This window comes from Symsagittifera roscoffensis, chromosome 9, assembly GCF_963678635.1.
Source record: "Symsagittifera roscoffensis chromosome 9, txSymRosc1.1, whole genome shotgun sequence".
NCBI classification, from domain to species: domain Eukaryota; kingdom Metazoa; phylum Xenacoelomorpha; order Acoela; family Convolutidae; genus Symsagittifera; species Symsagittifera roscoffensis.
In genome coordinates this window covers 8,496,312-8,509,534 of record NC_087070.1, presented here as the reverse complement: position 1 = coordinate 8,509,534, position 13,223 = coordinate 8,496,312, and the positions used below count along the sequence as shown (strand labels likewise).

At 32.8% G+C, this 13,223-nt stretch overlaps 1 protein-coding gene across 2 annotated transcripts; it reads right to left on the bottom strand.

Annotated features, from left to right (window-relative positions):
* Positions 1-642: 642 nt before the first annotated feature.
* Positions 643-6,032, bottom strand: LOC134854223 (uncharacterized). 2 transcript variants are annotated; one of them, XR_010164399.1, is made up of 5 exons: positions 5,827-6,032; positions 5,268-5,380; positions 3,158-3,387; positions 2,327-3,083; positions 643-1,113 (listed from the first exon to the last, which is right to left on the bottom strand). XR_010164399.1 is itself a non-coding variant. In XM_063870393.1 (5 exons), exons 1-5 carry the CDS (start codon positions 5,872-5,874, stop codon positions 825-827), a joined length of 825 nt encoding a protein of 274 aa, XP_063726463.1. In that variant the 5' UTR covers positions 5,875-6,032; the 3' UTR covers positions 644-824. The 2 variants fall into 2 exon arrangements, 1 of the variants encoding a protein (XP_063726463.1); XM_063870393.1 differs by having other exon boundaries at positions 644-1,113; positions 2,327-2,436; positions 3,123-3,387.
* Positions 6,033-13,223: the final 7,191 nt, after the last annotated feature.

Genomic DNA, 13,223 nt, shown 5'->3' with positions numbered 1-13,223 from the left:
CTCGAATTGCAAATCACAAGTCTCGATTTTCGTACAACTATCCTTCAAATTCAATCAAGTAGACAAATTGTCTCCTATAATCTCATATATTACTGGGGAAGATGCCATAATTAGTCACTTCAATCTAGTTTACTACGGTGTTCATTCTTATCCATCACAACGACCTATAAAAGAAATATGAACGAATGAATACGTTGAAGTCAAAGCGAAATACCCGAATTGTTAAATTATTGTTCAATTCGATGTAACTAAGTTCAACCTAATTGACCAGTAACACACAGAAACATTGCAATTAAATGAAACTTTTCCAAAAATGTTTTTGTAATTACTGTTTTTTATGATGAGTTTCGATGAGTTTCAAAGTTTCAGGGTGATCATTTCTTGTTGCAGCTCAAAACGCAGTTCAGAATTGGCACAGTGCTGATTTTTATACTGTGTCCAAATTTATGGTCACTAATTATGAATGCTGCTAAAAGGAAATGAATAATAAGGCAATTTGATTTAAAATCATATCCCGCCAAAAAGTTGTATTATATCCCGTACAAAATTGCCAAAAAGTGGTATTCAACTTTTTATCTGATATCTCACAGCTAAGAAAAGCAAAAAGAAATCAAATATAAAGGATTTTGGTGGTCTAAAATTTTAACAAATTAATCGATTCCTTTGTAACTAAGTTCAACCTAATTGACCAGTAACACACAGAAACATTGCAATTAAATGAAACTTTTACAAAAATATTTTTGTAATTACTGTCTTTTATGATGAGTTTCGATGAGTTTCAAAGTTTCATGGTGATCATTTCTTGTTGCAGCTCAAAACACAGTTTACAAGTTTCGATATCCGAAACCCCAGTCCTCAATTTTGTCCAAGTAAAGCGGTTCGGCTCCTGTAGTCACAACAAATGACCTGCGCTGTGGCCGAAACTTATATCGCAATATTTCAAATCCGTTTTGAATTGCGTACTCATGAACTGATTTTTTCGGCAACTGGATATATGCAACTAACTTTTCTTCTTTTTTTTCATTCTCTACATTGCCAAAGCACTGGTTCGTGATGTATTTAGTATCGGCTTCAAAATCAGCATCAGTGATGCAAACACACGGCTTGTACACACTGAAATAAAACAAAAGACATTATTTTTTGATTCACAGTGAAACAATGTTTTGCATTATTGAACCGACTTTCAAACAAACAAATCCTTTTTTGCGCTCAAACAAATCCACGATTTAAATTTATAAAAATATTAAATCAGCCAAAAATGCGGTTTCATCCAAACCGTGGTGAGATGTGGCTTAAAAATAGTTCAATTTGCTTTGACGCAATATAATTTCTTGAATTAGTTCGTTAATTTTGCACAAAACTTGAAAAGATTAGCGGAAACGTTGAATTCTCAGATTCCATTCAAATTGCAGCCAAACATTTGATATAAATCTTAAATTATTGTTTATCGTCGAAATTTGCCGTGCTTAGAACAAAAAATTTCTAAATACTTTTCGTAGTTCGCATACCAATGGATAAAGCTAATAGATCTCTATATAGGAGGTGTCATATACAAATTCTCTCCTGACGAGTTGTCGCATTTCGCATTTCGCGGTATATTTTGCATACCAATAGATAAAACTAAGAATATACGAAAAACGAGTTGTCATTAGACTTGCCTCAACTTGAATTGGTTTTTGCGGCGTACACGTTGCGAGCATAATGTGTTGGTACTAGAAAAAGCGTCAATTCATTCAAAACCTTTTTTTACAATTTTCAAATAACTATATGATGAAAAATTATTTTTGCTTTTATCTCTACTTGTTAATTATGAATCAAAAATCCATAAACAATTATCAGTTCAATCATGGCGAGGCTAAACTGAGCTTTTTGGGAAATGTAAGCGGATTCCGCAATAAGGACGCTCCCTTCGTTCTTGTTAAGTTCTTTCATTTTTTTTGATCGTTCCGGCAAAATTTAACATGTTTAAAAACTTGTCTCTGGAATCCAGGAACATACAGACACAAAGTTGTGCTCCTATCCAGTGCACAGAATGGTCTCGTAATGATCAGCAATCATGGTCTGAAAAACCAGTCCACTCCGAGCATAAGCTTACACTTTTTCCAAAGTTCAGACTGACAAGTAAAAAAATATATTTTAAAAAGTAGGCAGTGAGAAGTAAAAATTTATTTTAAATTACAAAAGCTGTAAAATTATTATGAAATCTCTTGGCAAAACCTCAAACAAATAACCTCAAACAAATAAAAAGGAAACTTCAAATCTTTGAATATTATCCTAATACAAACACAGTGTTTGGTATTTGGTTGAGTATGAAAATGCTACGAACCCTGAAAATTTCTTGTGGTTGCTACCAGATTTAATAAACCCAGAGGATATTATCTTCTGCACATTTTCTTTTGTCGTGTAGTGGAAGTAATAGCTTGGACTGGCAAAAAACTAAAACGAAATAACAAAAGCGACAGAGGTTACTTGAGAGCAACTAATTTAGGCAAGCTCATACTGTGCCTGTGCAACTAGCCTAGAATGATCACGGAACGATCCATTTTTTTGGAATCAAAGGTCGTTTAAACATTGAAGTTTTTTTTTTGCAAAAAAATAGGACCCTGATTTGAGTAATCAACCATACCCTTTTTTTGCCGTAACTAGGCCAAATCCTAAGGACAAGCGAGTCCTGATACCTATTTTTTCTTAACTCGTCCATGAGCATAGAAAAAACTATACAAACTCCTTCGAAAAAAACCCAACTTACTGCAAGCGTTCTAGAAGTTTGCTGTAAAGAAAGCTCAAACTTTATAAAAAAATAATTCTGTTTCAAAGTTTCTTTCATGTTCCAAACAGAACAAATTTACGGTTTAATATGAAATAATGTTCTTCTAAAAACATTTTTGTAGCCAATTTTAGTCAAAAACATGAAACCATTTCTTCCCATTACTGTTTCGAAAATTTTCATTGACAACTTCTTTAAGTCGATGATCTGAGAGCAATCTTTGAGGCACCCAAAAACTTTCCTTCGGTATTAGTCTGGTAATCATTCTAGAACAACTGAAGTCCACCAAAATGAATATGCAGGTTTGGGACCTCAACTAGAAAACACGTTGAGATTACTTGATTTCAAGACATACTAAAAAAATATCGACATCTGGATAATTTCGTTCACCCCGAGCCACAAAGTCTGCATCTGAAATGTCCAAAAACTGTTTCTTTCCCTCAATTGTTAGTTGTGTCGTTTCATCATCACCATCGATCGCTATATGAGTAATAGTCCAAAAATTGCTGAGATCTTGGTCCTCTACCCATTTTCTGGGAAGTTTGATGAAAGTGTCAAAATCTTTGTCCATGACATCTTGAAAACTATTCTTCTTTTTGACAATGAAGGTAATTCCATAACTAAAAAAAAGTTTTCGAAAATGGGAAAAACTTTTTGTTCCCATCATATCAACAAAAACAAAGACAAATTTAAAAATACTCTTTCTCAATTTTTATGGAACACCTACACAATACTATGATGAATCATTAAATTGAAAAAACCAATGTCAAGATGAGCTTTATGCATGAAATTTTGGCCTGAGATATGAGAAAATTAACATGCAAATATCCATTTTAAAGTGTTCAATTTGATGTTTTGCTTTTTGAAACCTAGTATATGTCAGCTCGAGGGGGTTTGAGACAATAACCGAGCAATAAAATGTGTTCAACTACACGTAAGCGGTGAATTAAACCGGCGCAGAAATCATACCAAAATGAGTCGAGGCAAGCGAAAACTGCTCAAATGACCTCATATTGTCAAGAAACGTATGATTAGGTTTTGCCTTCTCAAATTATTTTACCAATAAGAAAGCAAATCAGGATATGAAAGGAAAATGTCATTAAAAGTTTGCCATATACGCACTATCGATTAAGAAAAATGGATTTGAGTTGCTTAGAAATTAATTTGTGATTAAAGCTAAAAGAAGTTTTTTGAATTCTACAAAAAAAAGTTTTTTAATACATTTAGAACACGTTCCAGCCAAAAAAAATTGTTTTCGTTTCCTTGAAATAGTGAAATTTGTTATTGGAGTCATTTTTGAAGTTCAAAGCAAAATTTTAGAGTCAGCAAAAGAAAAACCTTCTGCATTATTTTCCCTGTTTGGTTTCAAAGAAAAGTTTTTGTTGCTTAATGTGTTTCAAAATTGGGACAAATTGAGTTGATCGCAATTAAAGCTGCTTGAAAACTGTGAGGGACTTTCGAAGATTAAAAAAATTGTAAGAACAGCGCTTCTTTTTTATTTTAGTTAATGCAGAATTTACTGCAATTGAGTTTTTCAGGTATGGCGTTTAATTAATTGCGTTCTTTTTGTGTTCACTTAGAATAGCTCATTGTATGAGCTGATAAAAGGTTTTAAAAGGTTGTTGTCAAAATCTTCATCAATTTAAGACAGCTGGGGAAAAACAGACACTAGTTTGAGACCAATAACATGAGCTGTTTTTGCTCTCAGAGTACTTTAATTTGAGTTGTAGTCACTGCTGCTGTCTAAATAAAGACCGCAATTGGATCTTCAATAATTACGGATGCACGCTTTGTTTTCAATCAATTCTGAGGCTACACTTTTACAGAATTAGTAGAATCCGAAAAATGCTTTTTATGTTTTTAACAGTTATAGAAGAACTGTTAGCTCCCTTGAATCAATAATTATACATAATTGCGTGATAAAAAGAAGTTAATCATTTAAAAAGCTATGGATACTACATTTTTTGGAGAAGCAAGGGCACTATTTTTCTCATTACTACAAGAGCAAAAATTTTAGCTCAAGAACTTGATCAGAAATGTTATTGGTTTCAACTTGATAGCAGACGCTTTAAAATAAAGCAACTTAAAAATCTCTGTGACACCCTTTGTTAAAAAAATCATATCTTTGAGATTTTCTTTTCATTTTGAAGCCTATAAGAAACATAAAAAAGTCGAAAAAAAATACAGATTGATTCATTTGTACGATATTTCTTTGGCACTGCTTGACTGAAATTAGATAGTTAACGAAATTTTTAAAAACATGGGCAACCCTTTGAAAAAAAGGCTTGCTGAAATGAAAGGTTTTTTATTGCTATTTTTTTTTCATTTGTTTTCACCTTTGCCGGGAAATTTGCCACCACTGTAATTTGGGTCGTGTTAAGAAGAAGGATGTTACATCCAAGCAAAAACAGTACTAACCAACTTGAATGGTTCTAGGTCGACAATTTTTTGTTTACAGTTAGCTTCTCAATTAAAAAATGATAAGAGGAAAAGTACTAACGTGTCGTTTTTTTCACCCATCAGACTTGAGCACTTTATTTTCCCGGTCGTCTCTAGCATATCTGCCTCCCCCTCAGTGCAATGGTAAAATGCAAATACTGACTCAGTCTCTACCTGTGGGTCAAAGAATGCTGTTTCAAGTTCAATTTTTTTAAGGTTCGAAAAGTTTAATTGATATTTAACTGGGTTAAACCCAAAGTTACTCGAAATGGAAAAAAGTACAATAGGTTAATAAAACTTGTGTTCAATGAAAAATGTCTAATCAAACAGATAATTTAAGAAATGTTTCGTGCCTATGGAAACGCACCTTTGCTTAACTTATTAATTTAAATGCTAAAATATTCATCTAACTCAGATTTTAGGACAACTTTCTATCAAAAACTTGATTATGTCAGATGAAAAAATTCAAGGCGATTTGTTTTTTGTAACACGCTTCTTAAAAATGGAAAGTCGGCTAATTGTTTTGACTCACAAAAAATCTGATAAAAAATCCTGCCTATTAAGCGCGGGTTTTGATAGCCAATCAATAAACTGAAATTTAAAATCCACAGGGCACTCACCAGCTCTGAATAGATTTCAAAGAGTTGCGTTTTCTCAAATTCTGCCATATTGTTAGCTTGTTGATAAGTGTCTCTCCAAACACAAAATATCAGAAGAAATAATATCTAAGCTACTCTGCAAAAAAGCAACAGCATAAATGCATGAGAAATTAGAAGTGTTGTAATTTGAATGCGTATCTGGTTTCAAGATAGAATTTTTATTCTTGCATCAGAATGAATTGGCAAGAAGAAATGAATAAAATTTAAACTGCTGAAAATTAAGCAAAAGTACAATATGAACAAAAAGATTGCCAACAGAAGGTCTTGCAAAACGTCAGTACAAAAAAAAACAATCAAAAAAAGTTGTGTAGAGCAGTCGAACAATAGCCATTAAATCTTTTTTGTTTGAATAGTTGTTTTTTTTGTAATTAGTTTTTTGTACTTGCAAAGGCTGTATTTTTGGGGTAAAATTTTGCTGTTGATAGATTTTGATACATTTTGGTTGAAAAGTTAAATTTTAAACAGTGGAAAATTTTACTGTCGATCTGAAAACTGTTTATTGAAAATCCCAATTTGGTTGTTTTTCTAAATTAACATCAATGTATGAACTCGTATATCAGGGAAGCGCCCTGAGTGTTCCGGCGGTCCCTTAATTCATATCAAATAGTTTTTGGGAAAGAAAATGTAAAGAAACCTGCTCGATGTGCTTTTACTAATCATAATTGACATTAAATTACCAGAGCTGTTAAGCAAATTAGGTAATAACTACATCAGTTGCGGAATCAACGATTTACCGTATTGAAATTTTCCTAGCTAGAAAAAAAAAACATTTAAAACTTCGTTGCTCAGGGCAAATTTTTTTTGTTTCAAGACTATTTGCCAGCAAAAACAAACGTCAGTTTCATTTTGTACAAGTCTCAGTCTTCAGTTTTGTTTTTGCTTGAAAAAAAAATTTCAGTTGAATGTTCTGCTATTCTTGTTTATGAATTGCTGATGCTACGTTTTTTTATCAGATTCTCACTCATAGAGTATAGCAGTTTGACAAATTCTAAATGTTGCAGTAAAGTTGCCACTCAGAAACAACATGAATACCGTTGTATCATCATATTATTTGCAGCTGCAGCAATTGAGGCACATATATTTAAATTGAAAGCTTGTGTACACAATCTCTGTAAATAAATAAAACTAAATCACGTTCCAACCGTCTTCAGAAAAAAAACTTATGAGAAGAGTGATCAAAACTGGAAAAGACTAATTGAAGATTTCTTACGACCAAATGAGCGAATGGCTTCAATAGCTCCGCAATTGCAAATCACATTGCCACTTTTGAAATTTAAAAAAAATGGCGAAGTACAAGGTAAGAAAGGGCTATCAAGTAGTTCCTTATGAGCAACATTTTTTTCTGACAAACGAATAGTTTTTTGAATACTAAATTTCAAGGACTGAAAATGATTGATCCATCGTGAAACAAAAACTCAGCGCCGTATCTCAAATAATCGCAAGAAAATGGTTGAAAAATGAAATGCTTTGATAGCAAAAAAATTATTCTTTAGATATCTATTTTGATAGACTTTTCTCTAAGAAATAAGGAAAAAAATTTTCAGAAAAAGAGCTTTTTTATTACGAAGCTTAGATATATGATGCATATTTTTCGCTTTTTGAAAACTGATTAACTAAAAGTTTTGCACTACCTTAAGTTAAAATGGAACGGATGTGCTGCGAACTTAAGGCAAAATTTTGTCATTAGCAATCTCAAACTTCCCCATGACTTATCTTCATTCAAATATTTTTAAAATTTTAGTCATAACAGAGTTATAACTATCACATGCTTTTCATTCAGCTGCCGTGCTCGTACTTTAAATAAACAGACAGAATTGGCGTGCTTACCGTTTTATTATTTCTACTCCCAACGTCTTTGCGGTTGTTCAAAGCAATTTTTGAAAGCTCACGAAACTAATGAATTGATTTTATTTTTCAGTTCTATATGTCGCGTCATAAATGTTTCCATGGTAACCATTCGTCGCGCCATTTCTGATACCAAGGCAACAATACTTTGCAAGTATTGATAGTGACACTCTTTTTCGTCGCAGTCCTGATAAAACTATCAGAATTTTCTAATTTGAAGTCCTCCATAAAAAAGAGTACAACAATACGTCGCGTCATTCATGGAAAATGTGTTATTTCAACATCAAACTACGTCGGCAACTTTTCATGTTTTTTGCCAGGTGCCGAGAACTATTTTTTGTAGTGACAGAAATTTGCTCTGTATAATTTTTTTTTATAAACTCTGATATTTCCGAAAGCTTCCAGATAAAATGTTGGTTGACGAGTTAAATTGGCTGACTATTTTTTCACCAGATATCTAGATTTTGAACAAAATTGATTTAATACGTAACCTTTAAGAACAAACTAAGAAGTTCCATAAGAAAACGGGTCAGAAACTTTTCTTTTGGATTAGTCACAAGCTCTACTTGCTTTAATTCATTCATAATTTTTTTATAATTTCAAATTTTCTTAGCAATCTAACCTGATTTATCGGCATTGAAATCTGTTTCTTGATATTGAACTTGGAAACTGAGCGCGTTGCTTTTACGATTCTCCTAAATAACAACAATCGAGTTATGATTCTGGCTTTCAAATTTGGAAAAACACTGGTCCACAAGTGTCGAAGTTTCATTATAAGGATCAAAATAAGAAAGGTATAATTCTAATTAGCTCAGATGACATTATGTTACGCAGTCAACATTTACTTGCCATCCTGGCTTGTCTAGAGAACATCTGTTTGACAAACAACAGTCTAAATTTTGTGTATTTTCCAGGTTCGCTGAGTCTTTTCCAGGTAACGTCCTTCACACTGACCAAAGAATGTGGACTTCAAGTGTTTTATATGTGACCAAAAAGACAAAAAGACCATTAAGACTAAGGTTTTGTTGAGTCTGTTTGATATGAACTCTAGTCGCTCTGCATCAAGAAGTCGACATTGTGGAAACCGATTAGCCGAGTGATCTGCGCAAAGGAAATGAAGTCTTCTGCACTCTCAAGTGCAGAGGAATTGAACCCATGCTCTCTCAAGCTGGAAGAACGTGCATGAAATCGATCTGGTAGGCTACTTTTTTCCATTTTGTATCTTGTTAACTACCCCCCCCCCCCTATTTCAATTTTCAGGATTTTCAACTTTGGCTGCCAACATTTTCAATAGCTTAAAACAATTTTCAGAAAAAAGATTTTATTTAAAATTTTTCATATTATATAAATAGTGAGTAAGACAAATAGGAACGCGCGAAAATGAAAACAAAATTAATTGTCAACATTTTTGAAAGGAAATAGTTGACAAGATACTCCATTTCTCCTATTCGTGTTTTAATTTTTGCACGACTGTTCGTATCAGGCCGAAGCCCTGAAAATTTCGACTGCCTTAAGGTCTATGAAGCAGTGTTTATTTAAAAAAAAACTATGAACTTTTCAATCAAAAATGAAAAAAATATATAAACTTTAAATATAAATAATTTTTAAACATTGGAAAAAGACTCAATGAACATTCTTTAAAGCATTTTATAGAGGGAAGGTCAACTAATAGTTTTTACTTGTTTTTGTTCGCAATAACAACTATGGCGTGCACATATTGTGATGGGAGTATAGAAGAAAGTGTATGCTAACTGCAAATTTAAACTTAGGGCACTTAAAAAACTAAATTGGGCAAAAACTGGGCCAAACTTTGGGGTTCAAAAAAAGCTGGCCTAGTGTTTCAAAGATGGTTTCCCTGTTAGTGTCCATTTGAAAGTCATTTCGCGCAATTATTTTGAAGAAATTGAAACTTTTTTAAATCATCCACCCACACACCATTTTAAGTACAAGTGATAGATTTCGGTACTAATAACGTAGCAATTATAACAAATAACTTGCTTCAACCAATTTGGCACGGTTTCTAAGAGCGATTAATTTTCGGCTTACGCGTTAATAGCGTAAAATATCTTTTTAAAGTTGAGCTCAAGACAACAAAATTTTTCGGCTGATATAAGAAATTTGTATACTGTACAAATTAATTATTTGAAACACAATTTACGCATAATAGCAGTACTACGAACCTTGAGAGTTTGTAATATAGAAAAAAAAACTTTCGTGAAAAAAAGCTCCATTTCCTGTTCCGTGACTTAGTAGGATTACAGTTTTCACAAGTTTTAAGTTCGTATGGTTTACCTTTGCTCTCTGTGGACAATTACTCATAACGGGATCAAAGTGAATAATCAACCCACAGAACTCTCGATCAGGGGAAACAAGCAATTTCTGAAACAAGCAATTTCGATCAGGGGAAACAAGCAACTTCAGATGGAGCTTTTGTGATGCGGGGCAAGCGGTTTGTTCCTGATATCGCTATATAGCTACAAAGTATGTTTTTGGCATCAAACAACCTAATTTTCTAATAAAAGCAATATATTTTCTAGTCACTATGATCTAGGGGGTTTTTCGAGGTACTCTTAAGTAAGACTCTTAAAAGTCTCTGAAAAATGGATTACGGCCACCCGTAGAAGATATGTGTATGCTTGAGGCAAAATTTCATTTTGTGTTCTTAGAAAACTAATTTGAGTGAACATCCGGCAAACATTTTTGTTCCACCAATGACAGTCGTGGAAGATAAAAAGTTTTTTTTGAGATGTTTTCCCTTTTACTGTACATTTGAAAGTCAATTCACGCAAAAACATATAAGCACATATAAGCAAAAACTCGGCACAAAAAGTTGAGTAAAACTTAATGTTAGCGCCTTATTATGTTAATTACAGCTGCCATTGTAAGTTCAGAAAATTTCTCTTTCTGTAAATATTGTTTTTTAACGTTCTGACTAAAATACAGTGATGCCTGATGACTTAAACAAAACTGAAGCTAAGCCACTCGCTGGTAAACATTTTTCATATTTAAAAATTGCAATATCCGCACTGAGGTTCCATGGATAATAATCGATTATATTGTCTTTTTATAGTCAGTATCTATCAAGTTACAAAAATAATGGATCAATGGATTATAAATGGATTATAATCCTAGTATTTTTTAGATCAATATAATTCACAGTAAATGGGTTAAAACCATAATATTTTATGAATCATTTCAATCCAATATAATAGATTATAATCGAATATAATGTATTTTATGAGCATAAATTATGAATTTTGCAATTTTTTTTTCAAAGTTATCTCATTTCTTGTTTTGTGCAGTTGCTACGTATTACGTTTCTTAAATTTTTACTTTTCACATAAGATTTTATTTATTTAAGTTTTCTCTACATTTTCTATACTACGTAAACTCCGTCGCCTCTTTCAACAACACTGTTCCCCAGTTTACCCCCCCCCCCCCCCCCACAGTTTAACCCTCGTCAGTTTACCCAGGGTGGAACAAAAAACTTGGGTGAGGGGGTTAAAATGGAGAATGGGGGTAATAGATGTTTTTCACACTGAGTAACCCTCCTCCCCGTCCCCGTTCAATTCTTCAATGGTAAACAAACGGGGGGGGGGGTAAGGGAGTTGGGCAAATGCTTATTGGGGGCAAAATGAGGGGGGGCTAGGCCGTCAATAACGCAGAAATTTTGGAAGTTTTGCAAACAATTTTGCACCAAAATTTAATGATTATAATCCGTTATAATCAATAATAATGCATTTTAATTGGATTATAATCCATTATAATGGATTTTAATGGATTGTGTTTTCAACATAATCGATTTTGTGGTCTATTTTTGCTACAATAATAGATATTAATGACAACATTTTAGACAACAATTTTCCATTATAATCAATATTTATTTATGGAACTCTGGTGAGGGTAAAAATATTTTCATATTAATCGAACTACTAGTGATTATAATAGAAAACTGAATTTTACCAGCTCATTTTTTTCATTTGAAAAAAGAACTAAAAAAACGATTTGAAAAATGGAGCTGGTTGTAAAAATCATTATTTTATCAATCATTAGCCTAGCCATGGGGGTTTGAATCCTGTAGAGGTTGAAGTCGCATTTTAGTTTTTCATTTTAATTCAATTTTTGTGATACTTATATTCTCTATTAATTATTTAGCTGAACTTGATCGAAAAAAGGTGTGTTATGTAGCAGCCAAGCCATATACTAACGAATCAAGCGTAAAAGGAATATCTCAGTACCTAATCGGTTTCCTAATGCGTAAGAAGATTGGTGTGATTTATTCCAGACACCGATAATCGCTTAAAAAAGTACTGATTTTGACAATTTTATCAGATTATTGAAGTGACACTACCCCCAAATTCCCGTGTCTAAAAACCTATCAGAACTCGATGATGAAATAGAAGAAAACGAAATTGCAGCGTAATATCTTGAAATTTGCAGATACGATAAAGATAGAAGCATTTCCAACAAAACTGAAACCAAAAAAACTCAACTGGATAAAAATGGAGACCAAGGCAGATGAAAAACTCATTTCGATATTATATATATACCCATTAAAAGAAGAACAAAATGACCAAAACTTTACCAAGGTAAAATTCTCAAAAAATACATGCAAGGAGGTTTGATGCCTTTTCACATCAAATTTTATCCAGAAAACCAACCTTTTGAATAGGAATATAGATATCGTGGATCTTTGGAGAACTTTGACGGGGCAAAATTGCACAACTTCCACTGGAAAAGAAGATTAAATACCTGACATTTTCAATGACAGCCTGAAAAATTGTCGCATTAATTTGACAATTTCACACAAGGAGAGAACCAACTTAAGCGGGTTAACTGCGTAAAGTTCTGTCTAGCTCGTAACCTGCCCACTGCCGTGCAACTTGTTGTTATTTTTGCTTTCTTGTAGTTCTTTTGGGTTATCTACAGAAAGCAGTCAACGAAAAAAAAAATTCTTTGATCAAAAAATTTCTCTTCTTTACTTATAATGTCGAATCTACATAGAAAATTCGTAAACAAATTATCTTGTTGTAGTATAAACAGCATGTTTACTTTTTTTAACCAAGAAAGTAAGAGAAATTGTTGTTCAAAACTTATCTTCAAACTTTTCGCTCAGATCTGTCAATTTTCAAATTCTCACATGGCGTTTTTTGCAGTTTTTGGTTCATGGGAAAACGTTATATGCAAGGGTTTTATGATCCTTTTTTGTTCAAGGTACAGTTTTCAGTCCATTGAATCAAACTCGCGGTATTGGTAAAAAGGCCGTATCTGCAGCCAGATAGATTTGATGAACTATGAAATAGAATTGAGAACCCCAGAAGCATTAAGAGGACACTATTTGAGAGTGAATAACCTAAATTAAACGGTTTGCTTGAAAGTACAGTAGTATAGTGTTTGTATGAGAAAATTATGGATTTTTATTGGCAGGCTCCATAAACTTCAGAAAGAATCGATCATAATCGATTAAAGATTAAAAACGGATTATAAAGAGTAGTTAAATAAGTAATCTTCTC

Bases quoted from the DNA above. Each gene is read 5' to 3' on its own strand.
- LOC134854223 (XM_063870393.1), bottom strand. From the start codon at position 5,874: ATGGCAGAATTTGAGAAAACGCAACTCTTTGAAATCTATTCAGAGCTG. The intron at 5,381-5,826 runs GTGAGTGCCCTG...TTTGACCCACAG, and splicing joins TTGAAATCTATTCAGAGCTG to GTAGAGACTGAGTCAGTATT. The intron at 3,388-5,267 runs GTTAGTACTTTT...ACTTTTTTTTAG, and splicing joins ATGGGTGAAAAAAACGACAC to TTATGGAATTACCTTCATTG.